The sequence below is a fragment of the Anthonomus grandis genome, chromosome 9, assembly GCF_022605725.1.
Source record: "Anthonomus grandis grandis chromosome 9, icAntGran1.3, whole genome shotgun sequence".
NCBI classification, from domain to species: domain Eukaryota; kingdom Metazoa; phylum Arthropoda; class Insecta; order Coleoptera; family Curculionidae; genus Anthonomus; species Anthonomus grandis.
The window spans coordinates 13252441-13268843 of NC_065554.1; the positions used below are offsets into that span (position 1 = coordinate 13252441).

Below are 16403 nucleotides of genomic sequence, written 5' to 3' on the forward strand. Positions count from 1 at the left end.
GTGATACAAACTTGACTTATTTTTATCAGAGTATCTGTACTACGCTGGATCAGTTTGGCCAGGTTGATGAAGCCTATATGGACCTGCAGAAGGCATTTGAGTAATTAGACCATAAACTTTTCTTTTAAAAATTAATGCTTTGGGACATTCGGATAAGTTGGTTGCTCTTGTACAATCTTATTTAACTAGCCCCCATCAATTCCTCGAAATTAAGGGTTTCCGTTCTTATAGTTATGAGGTTTCCTCGGGTGTCCCATAGGGATCTAATTAAGGTTCCCTTTTTTCTGGCATTTATTGGTGACCTTACTAAACTTATTAAATGCCCGAAACTCAAGTTTGCGGACGACCTTAAACTTTTTCTAAATATTATTACTATTCACGACTGTACTGATTTGCAAGATCAAATCAATAAAATTAATATATGGTGTAAAACAAACAAGTTGTACTTAAATAAGTCTAAATGCTGCATTTAAACCTATTCTTAAAAACAGAATCAAATAATATTTGATTACGCAATGAATAATAATATTTTATCAAGATTTAGTGAGAGACTTAGGAATATCTTTTGATCATAACTTTGGCTTCAAGACTTATCTAAATAATGTCGTTTCATCTGCCTCTAAATCTTTAGGATTTAATATTTGCAATAGCAAGAATTTTCAAAACCCTAACACACTAAAAATTCTGTAGTTTTGTTAGATCCAAATTAGAGTATGGTTGTCTCATTTAACACCCAATTTACCGGGTCGATAATATGAAGCTTACGTCTTTGCAATGCAAATTTTTGAAATATTTAGCTTTTAATGAGGATGTTGTTTATCCTGCTGGAGGACTAGATAATAATTTTTTATTGGATAGGTTTGCAATGGTATCCTTGCAAACCAGAAGGCATTGATTAGGAATTACCTTTTTATACAAACCCTTAAATAATAAAATTGATTGTACCGAGTTACTAAGTCAAATTAGGTACCTAATTCCTAGGTTAAACGCAAAATGTTCCTTAACTTTTTATTTTCAACGTCCTAGAATTAATATGCTAACTAGAGCGCCAATAAATTATATCTGTTATTTGTGTAATACTTATTGTACACATTATGATATTTTCTATAATTTTTTGAAAGCAATATTTAGCAAGGTTAATTGATCTATTACTATCTTCTATTGTTAACTTATTATATATATATAATTAAATTATTATATTATATAGTTTAGGTTAGGGTTAAGATGTATTAAGTATACTTGTTAAAATGCTTTTGGTTTTTTTTTTCTCTTTGTTTTTTTTTTGTTATTTTTTTATGAACTTTATCAAGACTTATTTGTTTTTGTATTTTCTATAATTGGCTGACTTACCTGTATTAATTTTAATTTATTTATCTTCTTATTTGATAATTTTATATTTATTTGTGCTTAGAAATTCTAAAAAACTATTCAGAGAATTGCAGCTCTCTATTAGATTGAGATTGATAACTTCATTATGTTAATAATTTTCTAGTATAGAGTTTACAAATGGTTTACCCCATTCTATTATATTTATTAAAAAGAAAAACAATTTACAATACTTTTCACATTTCATATTTTTATTTCAGATCCAAGACTACGGCACAGTTGGAGAGTGAACGACATTCTTCACTTTCCGTTCACGGAAAGCATCACAAAATTTCATGTGGCCAACGCTACATTAAATTTTTTCATTCGAGGTGTTTCCAGGCCTCAAAACGACGTCATCATAGAAATTTACAAAGTCTACAAAATCGGTGATCATTCAGAACCACCGGTGATGGTTAAATTGCATAGTTGGAAAGAGCCTCAGCCAGGAAGTAGAGGGAAGTGGATCCAGACTGATTTTACGGAAACTGTTGGAGAATGGTTTAAGAACCCGAAAGATAATTATGGATTTGTTATTAATGCTACGGTAAATGGAAAGAAAGTGGCGGTTACGGATGTTAGTGCAGAAAAATCTAAGGTAATTTTATTATAGAAATATTGGAATTACTCTCTAAAAAAAAACTCTATTAACCTTTACATTAATTTATCTTAAATAGTTTTAAGTTATATTCAGTAAACATTTGAAGGATTCATTTTAAATTATATTTCAATATATTACTGACATGTCTGGGATGTAATAAAAACTCGGTTTTGCCTTAGTGACGGAAACTTGATAAATAAAACTGATAATTCTTTATCTTAAAGATCCTTTATATATAAGATTGCGTGGATTTTACTGATAACCTAATTTTCTTAAGTCCATTATATGCAGGATAAACACTTTACAATTCAAATTATTTGATAAGCTAGTCCCATGTTAACCTTTTTAATAGATGATAAAACATATGATATTTTCTTATTAATTATATGATTATTTTTAGTATTAATTATTAATGTAAACTGTCGTTAATTTTAAAATCATATTTATTTTAATTCTTGCTAAATTTAACATAATAACTCTGTTATTTTTATTTCTATTACTAAAAAAACGTACCTAATTTTCGAAATTAATAATAAAAAAATTAATTGATGGCGCCTCGGCTTATTAATTGGTTTGTAAAAATCAGTAGAATCACGTCATTTGAATATAAGTTTAACTAACGTGACCAACTGCTCACGTACGCAGTTTTAGAATGATTGTAATTAGGTAATTTAATTTTTTTTATTTGTTGATATTGGCGCGTGGGCTAGTTTATCTGGCAAAATTTTTATATCTGAGCATTCTTTAATTTAATGGTGTTAATGGCGAATTTCAAGCTTATTCGTTAATACGAAAATAGTCAAATCTTTACGATCAGTCTTCTACGAAAAAGTTCTTTAGGATTAAAAGTGATGACCAAATTATTAATATCATATTAAGTGGTACTAATATCGAATAAATCAGTATCACGTTATTTACTCCTATTCTTAGAGCCGTATCCTATTTATCTCAAGCAGGTCACGACTTACTCAAAGGTTGTAAGTGGGGTTTTCAGTTAGTTAGCGCTAATCGATCAGTATGTTCGTTTTCAGTTGGTCATATGTGTGTTTGCATTTAATTTGGTAGCGTTTTCAAAATTATTGTTTAAGTCTCTATATAGAGTGGTATTTCAAACGAGCAAGAATGCGATCGAAATATTTTTCTATACCATTTTCAACAGCATTAAGGCGCTTCAAATGTATAGTATTGTAAATGTAAGTTTTGTAAAACTTTTGCATCCTTTTAGAAGAATATAGATAGACATTTTATCACACCATATATTAAGGTGATGGGAGGGTATTACATCAACGCAGTGGACTCTAATTTTATTGAAAGGAGTTAGGTGCTGTGGCGCAATCATTGTCTTATTATGAAAGAGGATCCATATAGGAATAAGCTACATATTTTCTTCTTTCATATTGAAATTATTCTTATGTTTATGGATTTTTTTTTGTTTCAATGTCCTTAGAGTTTCTATTTTTGCTAGTGTTTCTTAATCCTAATACTTGTATTTCCCTTGATGGTACCCGTGCTTTCAATGAATATAATATTCGATGCATGAATTTAAAGATAATTGTTATATGTGCCTATGTAGGATTTTTCCAATTTGGCTATTTCTTCAAAGAATGAAGAAGACTCATTCTTCAAGACAATAGCATTGAAATCAAATTTTTCTGAACTAAAGGACATTTATGGTAATGAACAGGTAGATAAAAGCGCTAAAAATGCAGGTGATTGTTATAACATGGTAACTAGTTTACAATTTTACGATACATCCAAGTATTAAGAGAAATGTGTCTTATTTTTGGAACATTTCTTATTGTAATTATACAATCCAAAATATTAATGAGCACACTCGTACTTTTCTCAAACTTAATTCCAAACCGGCTATCTATTTGCAGGGACGGAAATTGTTATATAACTGTTTTTTGAAAGATAACTAGACATGGTAATCTTAAGAGTGTCAAAAAAGTGGGATTTAGAAAAGGCGCCAGGTCTGGTTGTAATGGTAGAGTTATGAGTTATTCTTATTATTCGTATATGTATATACTTTAATATTAGTCAATTGTCCTTTATAAGATTAGGTCGCCTAGATACCTCACTATGGCGTAAAGTGTTTGACTCCGTTTTCTATGTTTTAGGACATTTTATTTTTTGACTGGGTAGTTTTTGGATTTTATCGATTTTGTGTTAATTTCATAGGCTCAGTGCAAGGCCAAGCAAAAGAGGAAAAAACGAACAACGGATTGTTCTCTATGAATTTTTTGTTTTTAAGAACCAACTGTTGTGCCTAAGCACATCCTTTAAACACTACCTACTTTCATTGATTTACTTATAAACAAAGAAATTACAGACCCCGTTACCATTAATGAACTTAACTCAGACCACCTATCAGCCATCACTGACTGCAATGTTAGTCGTAGGTCACTAAATGCCCAATGCATAATTTGCGGCTACAAAAACTTCAACTATGATAACTATTAAACTCTTAGGCAACATCTTAACAACTTGACGAATATATAAGTACCGCAATATATGTGTCCACAAAATTGCTTAGCTAGAGCGATAAATATCACCGCAAATATACAAACATAACAGACTGGAGTAAGGCTAAATTATAATATATTGTAAATTTAGCTATTATACTCGTACTAGTGCATTGTCACTATACATACAATAAGTTAACTAGAACGTGTTCTGTTGGAATATGCTACCAAAGCAAGCATATGGAAAACCATTTGTAGCAACTATTATAGCTTGGGTTTCAATTAATAAAGGGAAGCGAAACTATATACAAGGTGCTTGATTTATACAGTGTATCAAACTTGCTTAGAAAGTTTCAGAAAGACCAAAACTAGAAAATCTGCTAGACGAAATTCTGGACATTATTAAGATAAAAAATTGAGTAAAGAAGATTTGGCAATACTACAAATAGGCAGAGAATAACTGACCTATTTAACACGATAACCCAAACAATTGCTATTCACTGAAACACGTGTAGGACACTAGTGGGATCACTAACACAAACGACGAACAAAAACAAATTACCAACACAGACGCTACTTTTGGTAAATAGAAAATTCTAAGCCCACACATACTCTCCTAATGGTGAACTACGCAAGTTTCTTTGCTGATTACTCAATAAAAAAGCACCAGGTCCTGATGGCACTCTCTATTGCCCTCTCAAGTCTCTACTCCGAATATAATTTGCATAACTAGGGTATATCATGAGTTTAATATTTAGACTGCAACACTATCCCACTGAGTGGAGAAGGGCTATAGTTATACCCTTTTCTAACTCTGAAAAAAGTTTATCACTGCCCAGCTCTTATCGCTCCATTTCCCTTTAAGACGCCATCGGCAAAATTACTAAAAAGATTCTTCTGGACAGAATTGGCTCTGAGATTGAAGCTAAAAAGATATTTTCAACGAAGTAGTTTGGTAGCATTTTTGATGGCTGTAATAAAAAAATGAACACCTCTATCTACTTTAAGACATGAAAAGGACTTTTCATAAGGTCTAGCACCATGACCTGGTCTTTCCGCTCTTTGCGATCCTTAATATTCCTATATGCACATAGTCGCGTCTTATTCTTAACACCGTACCTATCAAGTAAATCAGCTTAAGCCGGCCTTCCATAAGGGTAATCGCATCCTCTTCTTGTATATTTGCTTTTCGAATCATTGTTTGATTACTCAACTCTTCTAAACGGTCGTTTAGATAACTGACGTTACTGACTAAAAGGTCATTTTAAATATTGTTTAGGGCTTGAAGGGTACACATTTTGCCTGCTTGTTCTGCTAATGTTCTGTTAGTTCTACTACTTCCTATTTTCGTCACTTCTTTTCTGCTCCAACTGATAATAGGATATAAGTGCGTAATGATTTTGGTTCGTATAGGTAGGTTTTCGATATACCTTAGGGATTAGTGTGTAAACTAAATAAAATTAGTGCGCTTGAGACTACCCGACTGATGTAAAAATTCCTTAATTCATACACTGACTATAAGAGGAAGCGAAAGAGAAAATGTGCGCGCGCACGGCTCTCTCTTGCTCGAACGGTAACTCTCTCTCTTTCTATCTCCAACCTAACTCATTTATTTGTGTCTTTTTTTAAAAGCTTTTCATAAGAAGAGTGGCAATTGGTGGTCGAAATATCCAAAAGGAAGTCTTTGTTGACCATATAAATAGCTCTTCTTTTTAATCAATTGAATGAAAAAGATCTACATATATTTAAATTAATCAATAATTATTATAGAAAAGAATTACAAATAATCCCTTAATGTAAAAAGTACAGAATCGGCAAAATTACCTTATTAATTTATAAAATATTGTTATGAAAATGTAAATACGTTAAATATTTTCATAATTTTTGTATTGTTTTGTTCGAATTTTAAGATTAGTTATGTTTATTTAAGGTTTTTACTTACGATTTATTTATAATTTGTTACATATAGTATCTAGTTATTAGTAAATCATCATGTTTGAGGCCCCAATTTAAGTTTTGCATTTGGAATTTGCATACTTGCTTGTTTTGATTGTTTGTATTCTGCTGAAATTATTGGTCTCCATAGGCAAAAACAAGAATGGTATAGGAAATTGTTCAAAAAAAGTTGTTTAGAATTAAAAAAAAATAAAATAAAATAAATAAAATTGAAAAAGTGTTTCTAAATAGTTCCATGGGTCTTTAAAAGGTCTGTGTTTTGTAACAATTTAATTAGTTTTCTTGCTTATCTTTGAAATAAATAAACGACAGTTAAAGCGAGTCAGGTTTAAGTTTTTGACGGTATCAATAAAAAGTGTGTTCCTGATATACAAGAATATTCCTGGAGTAAAACTCCAACAAATTCGGAAATGGCAGTTAATGCCACAACTGAAGTAAAAGAGAAAGAAGGGGTTATTATTGAGCCAATGGAAAGCTGTAAAGTATAAGGTCAAGGATTTTTTTTAGCAAATACATTATCTACGCAGAAGATATCTACTGTATTGGTTCGAATTGGAAGTTTGAAAAGATATGATCAAAACCTGAAACAAGGAGAGCACATTAGAAAATGCAGAGTTATGAAAAATATTAATAGAATTCATTCAAGAAGAACTTAAAATCATTTTCCAATTTGACTTGGACCAGAGTAGTAAATTACGACGTAGATGTTCTAATTTGTAAACAAGCACCTCAAAAGATTCCGATAGCTAAACCAGGTGAAGTTTCTTCAATGCTTCAGAAAATGAGGAAACAGGGAGCAATAGCTTGAAAACCAGGATGTTATGAAGACAAAATAAAACCAACTGGGATTATTTCGGAGTCAAAACATTTTATTGTAATTGTATCTATTTCCAAGTTAATATTGTGAATCTCCCGTCCGTTTTCGCTTTGCTTTCTACAGGGTGTCATTGAAATGGTGTAAAAAAATTCGGGGGGTGATAGTACTCCTAAAAATTTTAAAAAAAGTTCCTATAACTATAGGGCGGAAAATGCATATTAAGGGAGTTAGGGGCACTGAAAGGGTAAATTTAAAAAACGGTTTTTTGAAATTGTAGGCTTAAAAAACGAGATAAAATTTCGAAAAAAAATCCTCTGCCATAAATTTTGACCCAAAATCAAATGGTGATACTGAAAAATAATTTGGAAAATCGGAAAGGGTAGTTTTTGCAAGGGTAGGGGGTTAATTCGCGAATAACTTTTTTTAGGTTATTTTCTTCGCAACGTGGGTTCATTTTTTAAAAACTACATACTTTTTCCTACAAAAAAGGTACTCTTGTTGCACATCGCCCAGAACGATGGTTTTCGAGAAAATTGAAGGCAAAAAGTTTGCTCTGATGGGCTGCTAACTGGTTAAACAACATAAACTTATGAAAGTTATGGGGTTTCAAAAGTAAACAAGTAGTTATTAAATAATTAATTGAAAAATCTAAATTTCATGATTTTTAAAACATCGTATTGCTTTAAAAAAACGAAATAAACCAATTACCAAAATTCCTTATTAAATGCATACTTATTTGATTCATTAGCCTAGTTTACACCGCGAGTAAAACTTTTTGCCTTCAATTTTTTTTTGAGAAGATTTTTTTTCGAATTTTTATCTCGTTTTTTAAGCCTAAAATTTCAAAAAACCGTTTTTTAAATTTACCCTTTCAGTGCCCCTAACTCCCTTAATATGCATTTTCCGCCCTATAGTTATAGGAACTTTTTTTTAAATTTTTAGGAGTACTATCACCCCCCGAATTTTTTTACACCATTTCAATGACACCCTGTATACCTTTTGACAAGGCTACTCTGATGATGGTTTATTTGTAAAAACGAAAGCGCTTAGCCAATATATTTTAATTTTTAACCGAAATACTACCAGGTGATTTTAAGGAGTAAGTTCTTTAACATCTTCAGTACTACTAAAGAAAAAGGACGGATCTACCAGATCTTGTGTACATTATCCGCGACTATATATTACCAAGAAAAATAGTTATTTCCTACCAAGAATTAACGACACCGTCGACTCGCTATCAGATTCATAGTGATTTTTAACGCTCGATCTAAAGAGTGAATACTGGAAGGTCAAAAGGCTTTTATAAGATCAAAAAATACCATATTCTCAACTGAAATAAGACTTAGATAGCTTACAATCCTGCCCTTTAGACTCTGTAATGTGCCAGCCATCTTTGAAAGACTTATAGAGTGACTTGGGAATAAAGGTTGGTTTATCTGGATAACGTCATTATATTATGAAAAACACTTGAAGATCATTTAATAAATATTTAAGAGGTATTTAAGAGTAAACTAAGTCATAAAATTTTTGCTTATTTCAAAAAGAAGTTCGATGTAATATGTTCATGTAATATGAGAAAATGATGTCAAGACTAATGCAGACAAAGTAGCAGTATTCAAAAATTGACCACAACCCACTGACAAACACTAGTTAAGAATCTTTCTGGGCCTTTGTATATACTGCAGAAGATTTGTGAGAAATTTCGCAAAACTTGCAAAATCTACATAAATCACGGAGGACAAAATAATATTTATTTGGTCAGCAGACTGTAAAAAAGCAGTTCAAGGGCTAAAAACAGCACTGTGCAAATCTCTAATTTTAGCGTATTCGATTCCTGGAGAAATTTTGGATCCAGATGCAAGCAATGTTGGAATTGCAGCCGTTCTTTTACAAAAATATGAAATTGGAAAGCTAGTTTTCAGTAAAACGTTATCAAAGCCAGAAAGAAACTATTGTGTGACCAGACGAGAGCTATTGGCAGCAGTAAAAGCTATTATATCCATAAATATTTGTATGGTTAATGATTCATCCTTAAGACTGACCACGCTTCTTTGAAATAGCTCTTTTGGTTGAAAAACCCCGAAGGATAAATAGCAAGGTCGCTTCGACAATTACAAGAGGATCACTTTGCAATAGAACAGAGGAAAGGCGAATATCACCAAAAAGTCGATGCTTTATCCAGAAGCCCTTGTATTGACATAATGCTATAGACTACTTGTGTATAGCAGTAGTGCCTCAAGGTTTATCCCATTCCAAACCAAGGAGTGGTCAGACTACAGTGGCTAAAGTGTTGTTCAAGAACTGGATAAACCAATTTGGTGTCTCTAAGAAGATACATTCAGACCAAGAAGAGAATTTTAAGTCACAAGTATTCTAACAAGTATACCAGTTGCTAGGAATCAATAAGATCCGCGCAGCCTGATGGAATAGTTAAAAGATTTTATAGGACTTTTAAAACCTATTTGAAAATTGTGACAAGATCTAAGCAAACCAACAGGTCTACCTGTATACAACTATTATTTTATTTGATATTTTTTTGGGGCAAAAAAGCTCAATTCTATTTAAAATCATGTAGTTATCTTGTCGATCATAACATTAAAATATCTATATAGGACACCTTATACATATAACACGTCAGTCTAACTAAATATTATTTTTACTATTAACAAATCTTCACAGTTAATAATAATAAATTAACTTTCTGTATAAAAGTATTTAACAATTTTCTTTTCCTTCCAGGCACCTTTCGTCGAAACCTCAGTAACAGAACCAAAAAAACGAAAACGAAGAAACTCCGGCCTAAACTGTGATGAGAAAGCCAACGAACCTCTATGTTGCAGATACAGTTTTATCGTGGATTTTGTTGAAATCGGACTGGATTTCATCATAGCCCCCAAGCGGTATGACGCGCACATGTGCTCGGGAGAATGTCCATACGTGACTTTACAAAAGTACCCCCACACCCACTTACTGAAAATGTCACAGCCCAATACGGCGGCGCCTTGTTGTGCCCCTAGAAAAATGTCTTCTATATCAATGTTATATTTTGATGCGGCAATGAATGTGGTAGTTGGTAGTTTACCTGGAATGGTAGTTGATAGATGTGGGTGTTCATAATAGAATGACACCAGCTGTAGGCAAGAATTTTTATGAAATTGTTTTTTTTAGTCGCTAAGTTTTAGAATTTGGCGGCTGTAGTATTAATAGATGGGGCCAAAGATGATATCGTACAAAAATAGAACTATTGTGGTGGCCTAAGTCTTTGAGTATCATAAAAATGATAAGCATACTATAAAATATTTCTGGTGGATCTAAGAGAATATAATGCTTAAAAGCACCAATTCTTTAATGGTTGTGCTTAATGAATATGAAATACTAGAAAATCTAAATGCTTTTTAGGTCAGAAGTTAAATTCGAAACTTATTGTGAAAATTTGTTTCCATCTTAGGAGTTTTCCTCTCATTGCATGATATTTATGGTAGAAATTTTATTATTTTAGCTGAATAGCACAGTTAAAATAGCTTTATTATTAACTTAATATTCATGTATTTCTGTGTAAAAGTAAATGTTGCCTTAATGAATTATTTTAATTGCAAACACCTTGTAACGGCCTTAAACAGGCCTAATCATATACATGGTATATTAAATTCATATTAAGCAAGTCACTAAAATCAAGATTTAAGCCATAAAAACTAAAAAATTATAAATACATATAGATTAATAACATAAAAAGTAATCGAAACTTTGAAAATGTTAGATAGCTTGGCAACATCGCACTAAACTTATCAAAACAAAATCGCAAAGCAGATGCTACATAGGCATGTTTAATCCAGTGGTATGGAACAATATCCTCACACTATCAGAAGCATAGTTCCCTTTAAATAATACTGTAAATCTGATAAGTTTTCTAAAAACAATAAAATTGCAATTTTTTTAATTATGATGTTACACATTTAGCCCCATCTATTTATATTTGGACAGAAGCCTAAATGTATTAGGCTAATGAGTGAGTGAGCTTGAACTGGTGTGATATTTGTGGGCCATTTGATTTTATAAGTTATTCATTATTGGCATTATTTATTTTATTGTATATTTATGTTTTCCGTTAATCTATGTGCCATTTTTATACTCTTTGGAATTCTTCACCTATAAATTGTTTCTTGAATCCTAAAACATAACCTGGAATTTCTGAAGTGTATGTAATATTGTAAAAAAAATCATGAAACTAAGAATGTATTTTGAAGCATCAGAAGAAAGAGAGGGAAGGGAGTGTGTTTGGCTCGTAGGACCGCGAAAAAGTATTCAAAAAACAGGTATACCCTTTTTTACTTAATTTTTTATTGTAATCTTAAGTTTTAGATAATAATTAGGTACTTTGTAAAAATGTGATATATTTAGACATAAGGGCCTATAAATGAGCAGATTTTATCTAAAAAATACCTTAGAAAATCAGATTTGTATATTTCTTTTAAAAAACTCTATAACATAATTATACGACATGGTAAACCTTGTTTAAAGGCATATTATTCTATTAAATAATATTTATTATTTATTTTTGTACTAAGATAAATAAGAAAAACGATGAAAAAAATTAGTTCGCACCAATTTTCTTTGTGGTGAAAACGAGATGGAAAAGGAAAGGGGAACATTATATTTTTTGATAAATTTGTAAAATCTTTTTAAACTCTAATTTTTGTCAAAGAAATACGTACAAAAGTAGCTTAAAGTAACCGACAAAAAATTGTTTACAAAAATTTTGTGATATGCTGCCTTAGATATTATTTTTAAGGGGGAGCGGGAATGTGATAAAAAAAATTCAAAATTTATACTAAAGATTTAAAAGAAATACAATATCATGAGATGTAATTATTGTAAATTGTATAGTAAATAAGACTGTAAAAATTGTGTCTTTCTCTTATAGAGGTTTGCTATAGGTAATTATTAAAAAATAATTTCTTGATCTTTACCTTTGGCTCTCCCTGTATTCGTATGTATAGTTCATAAATAGATCTCTAAAACTAGGATATTACCATTTTTTTTTGTAAATTTTAGGTTTAATTTGTTTATTTTTGTAGCAGAGGGCAAACTTCGGAATTTTTAGTAACTAATATTTAGTTTTTAGCAATTTTTTTTGTTCTCATGCAAATTTTGAATTTTGCCTGGTGTAGAAAGCCTGTGTTTTTTTCGCTTAGTAATTCTTGTACATTCTATTATTACAGTGTATAATGACAGATTTTTTTGCTAAATAAAGTATAAAAATTTAAAAGACTATTTATTCACCCTTAGAGGTAATAAAATATATTTACTGAAAAATCAATCATTAAAGAATTAATCACCATATAAGTAAATATTTATAAAGTATATACAGTAGAATTCCTCTTAACCGGTCACCTCGTGACTGTATACCTGGCCGGTTAATCCGAAGTGTACTTATATATGTGTACATAATACATATTATATTATGTTCATTATCTATGTTATGTACATATGTATATGTATTGAAGAGAGTATTACACATATATATGAACATAATAAATATAAAATAATGGAGAAATATTCTATATATAGTTATATATTTCATATTTACATACATGAAGGTGCTACATCAACAAATATACATATGTATGTAAGTTTAATATGTAATTGTTTTTTGAAAAAGTCTGTGATTTTCTTCTGTTTTTTAACCTTTAGTGAATTTCTGAATGCGATATCCCTCCATTTTCTAATCACCAAAACATCTAATGCTGTTGACTCATGTTGCTGCTCAATGTATTTTAATGCAAGTTCCATTACATTTTTGGCTTCTTCATGAGAAATCGTTTTTTCCTCTTCAATGTCACTACTCTCATCATATTCCTCTGGTTCTTTGGTTGCTAAATCTAAAATTTCTTCATCATTCAAAAATTCATTTTCAAGGTGATCGTCACAACATATCATCCAATTTTCCACATCTTCTGGTTGCAATGCTTCATTACCCGTTAACTTTTGAAGGTCTTGTAGAGTGGATTTGTTTTCTTCTTCTTGTTCAGTTCCTGCAATATTCGAGATCGCAACTAGATTCTCAACATCTGGCCAAAGTTTTCTCCAAGATTTAATAAACGTTGAACTACGTTTAATAAACGTAGCCAACATATAAATAACGTCCTTGATATTGATCTTTTTGATGACTTCTAAAAGACCTTTGTCTTCACTCTCCGAGTGTTGCAGAATTTCAGAAACACGCCTATATCGTCTTTTTAAGCTTTCGATCACTCCTTGGTCTATTTGTTGCACTAAGCTTGTCACATTAGGAGAAAGATAAACTAATTTTATGTCATCTACATCGCAGTCATGAGGATGGGTTGGAGCATTATCTAACACTAGAACTGCTTTGATAGGCAAGTTAACACTTTTTAAATGTTTTTTAACTCTTGGAACAAACTCTAAATTAAACCACTCTTTAAACAGGTCTGAATTCATCCACGCTGATATTTGTGACTTATAATAGACTGGAAGGGATGATGGATTCAAGTTTTTGAATGCCCATGGTTTAGCAGACTTGCCAATAACGAAAAGAGGAATTTTATGAGTTCCCGCTGCATTCGAGCAAACAGCCACTGTAATACGTTCTTTGTTCTTTTTAAAGCCACAGGCAGACTGTTCATGACTGCCTAGAAAAGTTTTTTCTGGTAACATTTTAATGTTTAGCCCGGACTCGTCCATACTATAAACTTGTTCTGGAGATAATTCCTCTGTTTTAACCATTTCACCAAACTTAGTCTTTAATTCTGTCGCACCTGAAGTATCTCAGCAGACAGTTTTTCTCCACTTACATGTGCGAAATGAATTCCATGTCGCTTTTTCGCTCGATTAAGCCAACCATCACTTGCCACAAATTCGCCTCCATTATTAATCTTCTGGTGGATAGCCAGAGCTTTTTCTTTCAAAATTGGGCCGCCAATCGGTGTACCTCTTCGACGTTCCTGAAGAAACCAGATCCACAAAGCTTTATCGACGACCTCGCAAATCGGTTTTTTTCTCGTACAACGGCTGCCCAGATTCTTATCAGATTCCATTTTTGAACAAAACTCCTCAATCGAATGCCTATCTCTTCGCTAGTCATTTACAGTGCTTTTTCCAACATTAAATTCTGCACAGATTTTCGCCACAGATTCACCATTATCAATCCGCTTTACACTTTTAAACGTGTATCCATCGAAACCACAATTCTTTTGTGCTTTGCACTCATTGTTAAGGAAATAGTTATGTTTTGTACGTACCCACAGCAAGAACAAACCAAACTGATCAAAACGACAAAATAATCCTATCCAACATCGTTTATAGTTCAGTTCACAGGGATCTCCTCGTAATAACGGGGAAATCCCAGCCGAATCGCCTCGCCGGTGAATTTCTTGGAAAATATTGCGTTGCGTTCGGCTGTTGTAAACAGGCCGGTTAATCCGTCGACCGGTTAATGCGAAGCCGGTTAAAAGGAATTATACTGTACAGGGTAAGAAGTTTATTTACATTTATTTATTATTTACGGAGAATGTCTTAAAGTTAATTTAAGGACATGTAATACATTTGCGAGCCGATTTCCAGAAAACAGAAATCCAGCACAAACTACTGTCAAGAAAATTATACAAAATTTCAAGAATTTTGAATTCTTACCAGCAAAAGTGCAGAAATAGAAATCGGTCAGAATGCAAATAGCATTAAATGTTTTTTATGGATAATAATATTTAAACAGATAAAATAAAGTTTACAAAAAATTAAATTTTTAATCGACGAAATTTCCAATATTGAAACGCCATGAATGTGCATGCATTTAGAGAACAAAATGTTCAAGGGTCCTGGTAATTTAATGTTTATTTTGCTATAAGAAATACGTCGGGGCCTCAGAATTTTATGAAGACAACTTAAATGGTAAGTAAAGACGGTTTTGAATTCTTCTAGTAATAAAACATGTCGTTACTATAACCTCTTGCACAATTTTGAACCAACACAATGGGGCGCCTTTACATAATGGCAAATTGGACAATCATCAGCTGCAAAGTATGTTTTACGACCAATAGATAGCCAACAGCTGTTACAGCAACTATGTTATTTGGTTATTTGTTACTACATATACAATTGAATAAGATAAGTTGGGAAAAAACTGATACATCATAAGTAAGTAATAATCTTTATCAACTTATTTAATACAGGAAAATATACTTTTGAAAAATTTATTTACACATATATATAACTCAGAAACTATCATAACTACATAAGTACAAACAGAACAAACAAAGTACAGATGCTGATTAGACAGGAGTGACTTTGAACATGTTTCTAAATTCGTTGATATCGTAGATCACAAAGCTTATAGGTAGTTGATTAAATGAGTTTATTTTTTCATAAAATCGTTTTTTTTTAGTAAAGGTAAACTTTGGTAGATAAAGAGCACTCTTACATCTAACCCGTCATCATTATATTTATTAAATTCACTTACTCTGAAGAAATTTTTTAATTCTTACATACGTACAACAATACTTTAAACCTATAAATTCTAGACGTTCTTAAAAAGTTTCACGGCAGGTCTCATTATATTTCAAACCAAAAACCAAACTTATAAATCTTTTTTAAAATACAAGTACCCTTTGTGCCTCTGACCTATTACCTCAAACAGCGACACGACCACAACAAAAGCAAAACGATAACAACGACCACCTCGCTCCCCAGATCTAAAAGTACTCAACTTTTTATCCGGAGGACAGTTAAAAATAAACAACAAGAAAGATTGTATGTGGATGATTAGAACTGAATTTAAAGGACTTCAAGTAAAAAAGTCGATAGTGTATTGTCCAAGTTGCAAAGGTCTTTGTTATAAAGATTGCTGTACAGTGATGCACAAAAGCACCAACAAATTTATGAGCCATGAGCCTGTGCCAAAACGGACGCAGAAACAAAAATTCTCTTTAATATTGGAAAGCTGTGACACTCATCCAGATATGCAGGTGGAATTTTATTGTACTGAATGTGATGTATCGGGATGTTGTTATTGTGTACTTGACGGACTTGCTACTTACGAAAGAGCTCCACTTTATCATCTGAAGGCTGAAGAATTAAAAGAATTTAAGACACTGAAAAAAGGGGTAGAAAAAGCCTTAAAGGAAGTTCTCAATACCCAACAAAAATCCAGAAAACTGACCAATTTCGATACGTGTGAATAACAAGG

At 31.7% G+C, this 16403-nt stretch overlaps 1 protein-coding gene across 2 annotated transcripts in view; it reads left to right on the forward strand.

Annotated features, from left to right (window-relative positions):
- LOC126740230 (growth/differentiation factor 11) overlaps window positions 1-12292 on the forward strand; it is a 60306-nt gene extending 48014 nt beyond the window's left edge. For both annotated transcript variants that reach the window (XM_050446163.1, XM_050446164.1), the window contains exons 2-3: window positions 1587-1963; window positions 9944-12292. In XM_050446163.1, the coding sequence (XP_050302120.1) occupies window positions 1587-1963; window positions 9944-10321 (755 nt within the window). In that variant the 3' untranslated portion in view covers window positions 10322-12292. The remainder of the gene's footprint in view (window positions 1-1586; window positions 1964-9943) is intronic.
- The last annotated feature ends 4111 nt before the right edge of the window (window positions 12293-16403 follow it).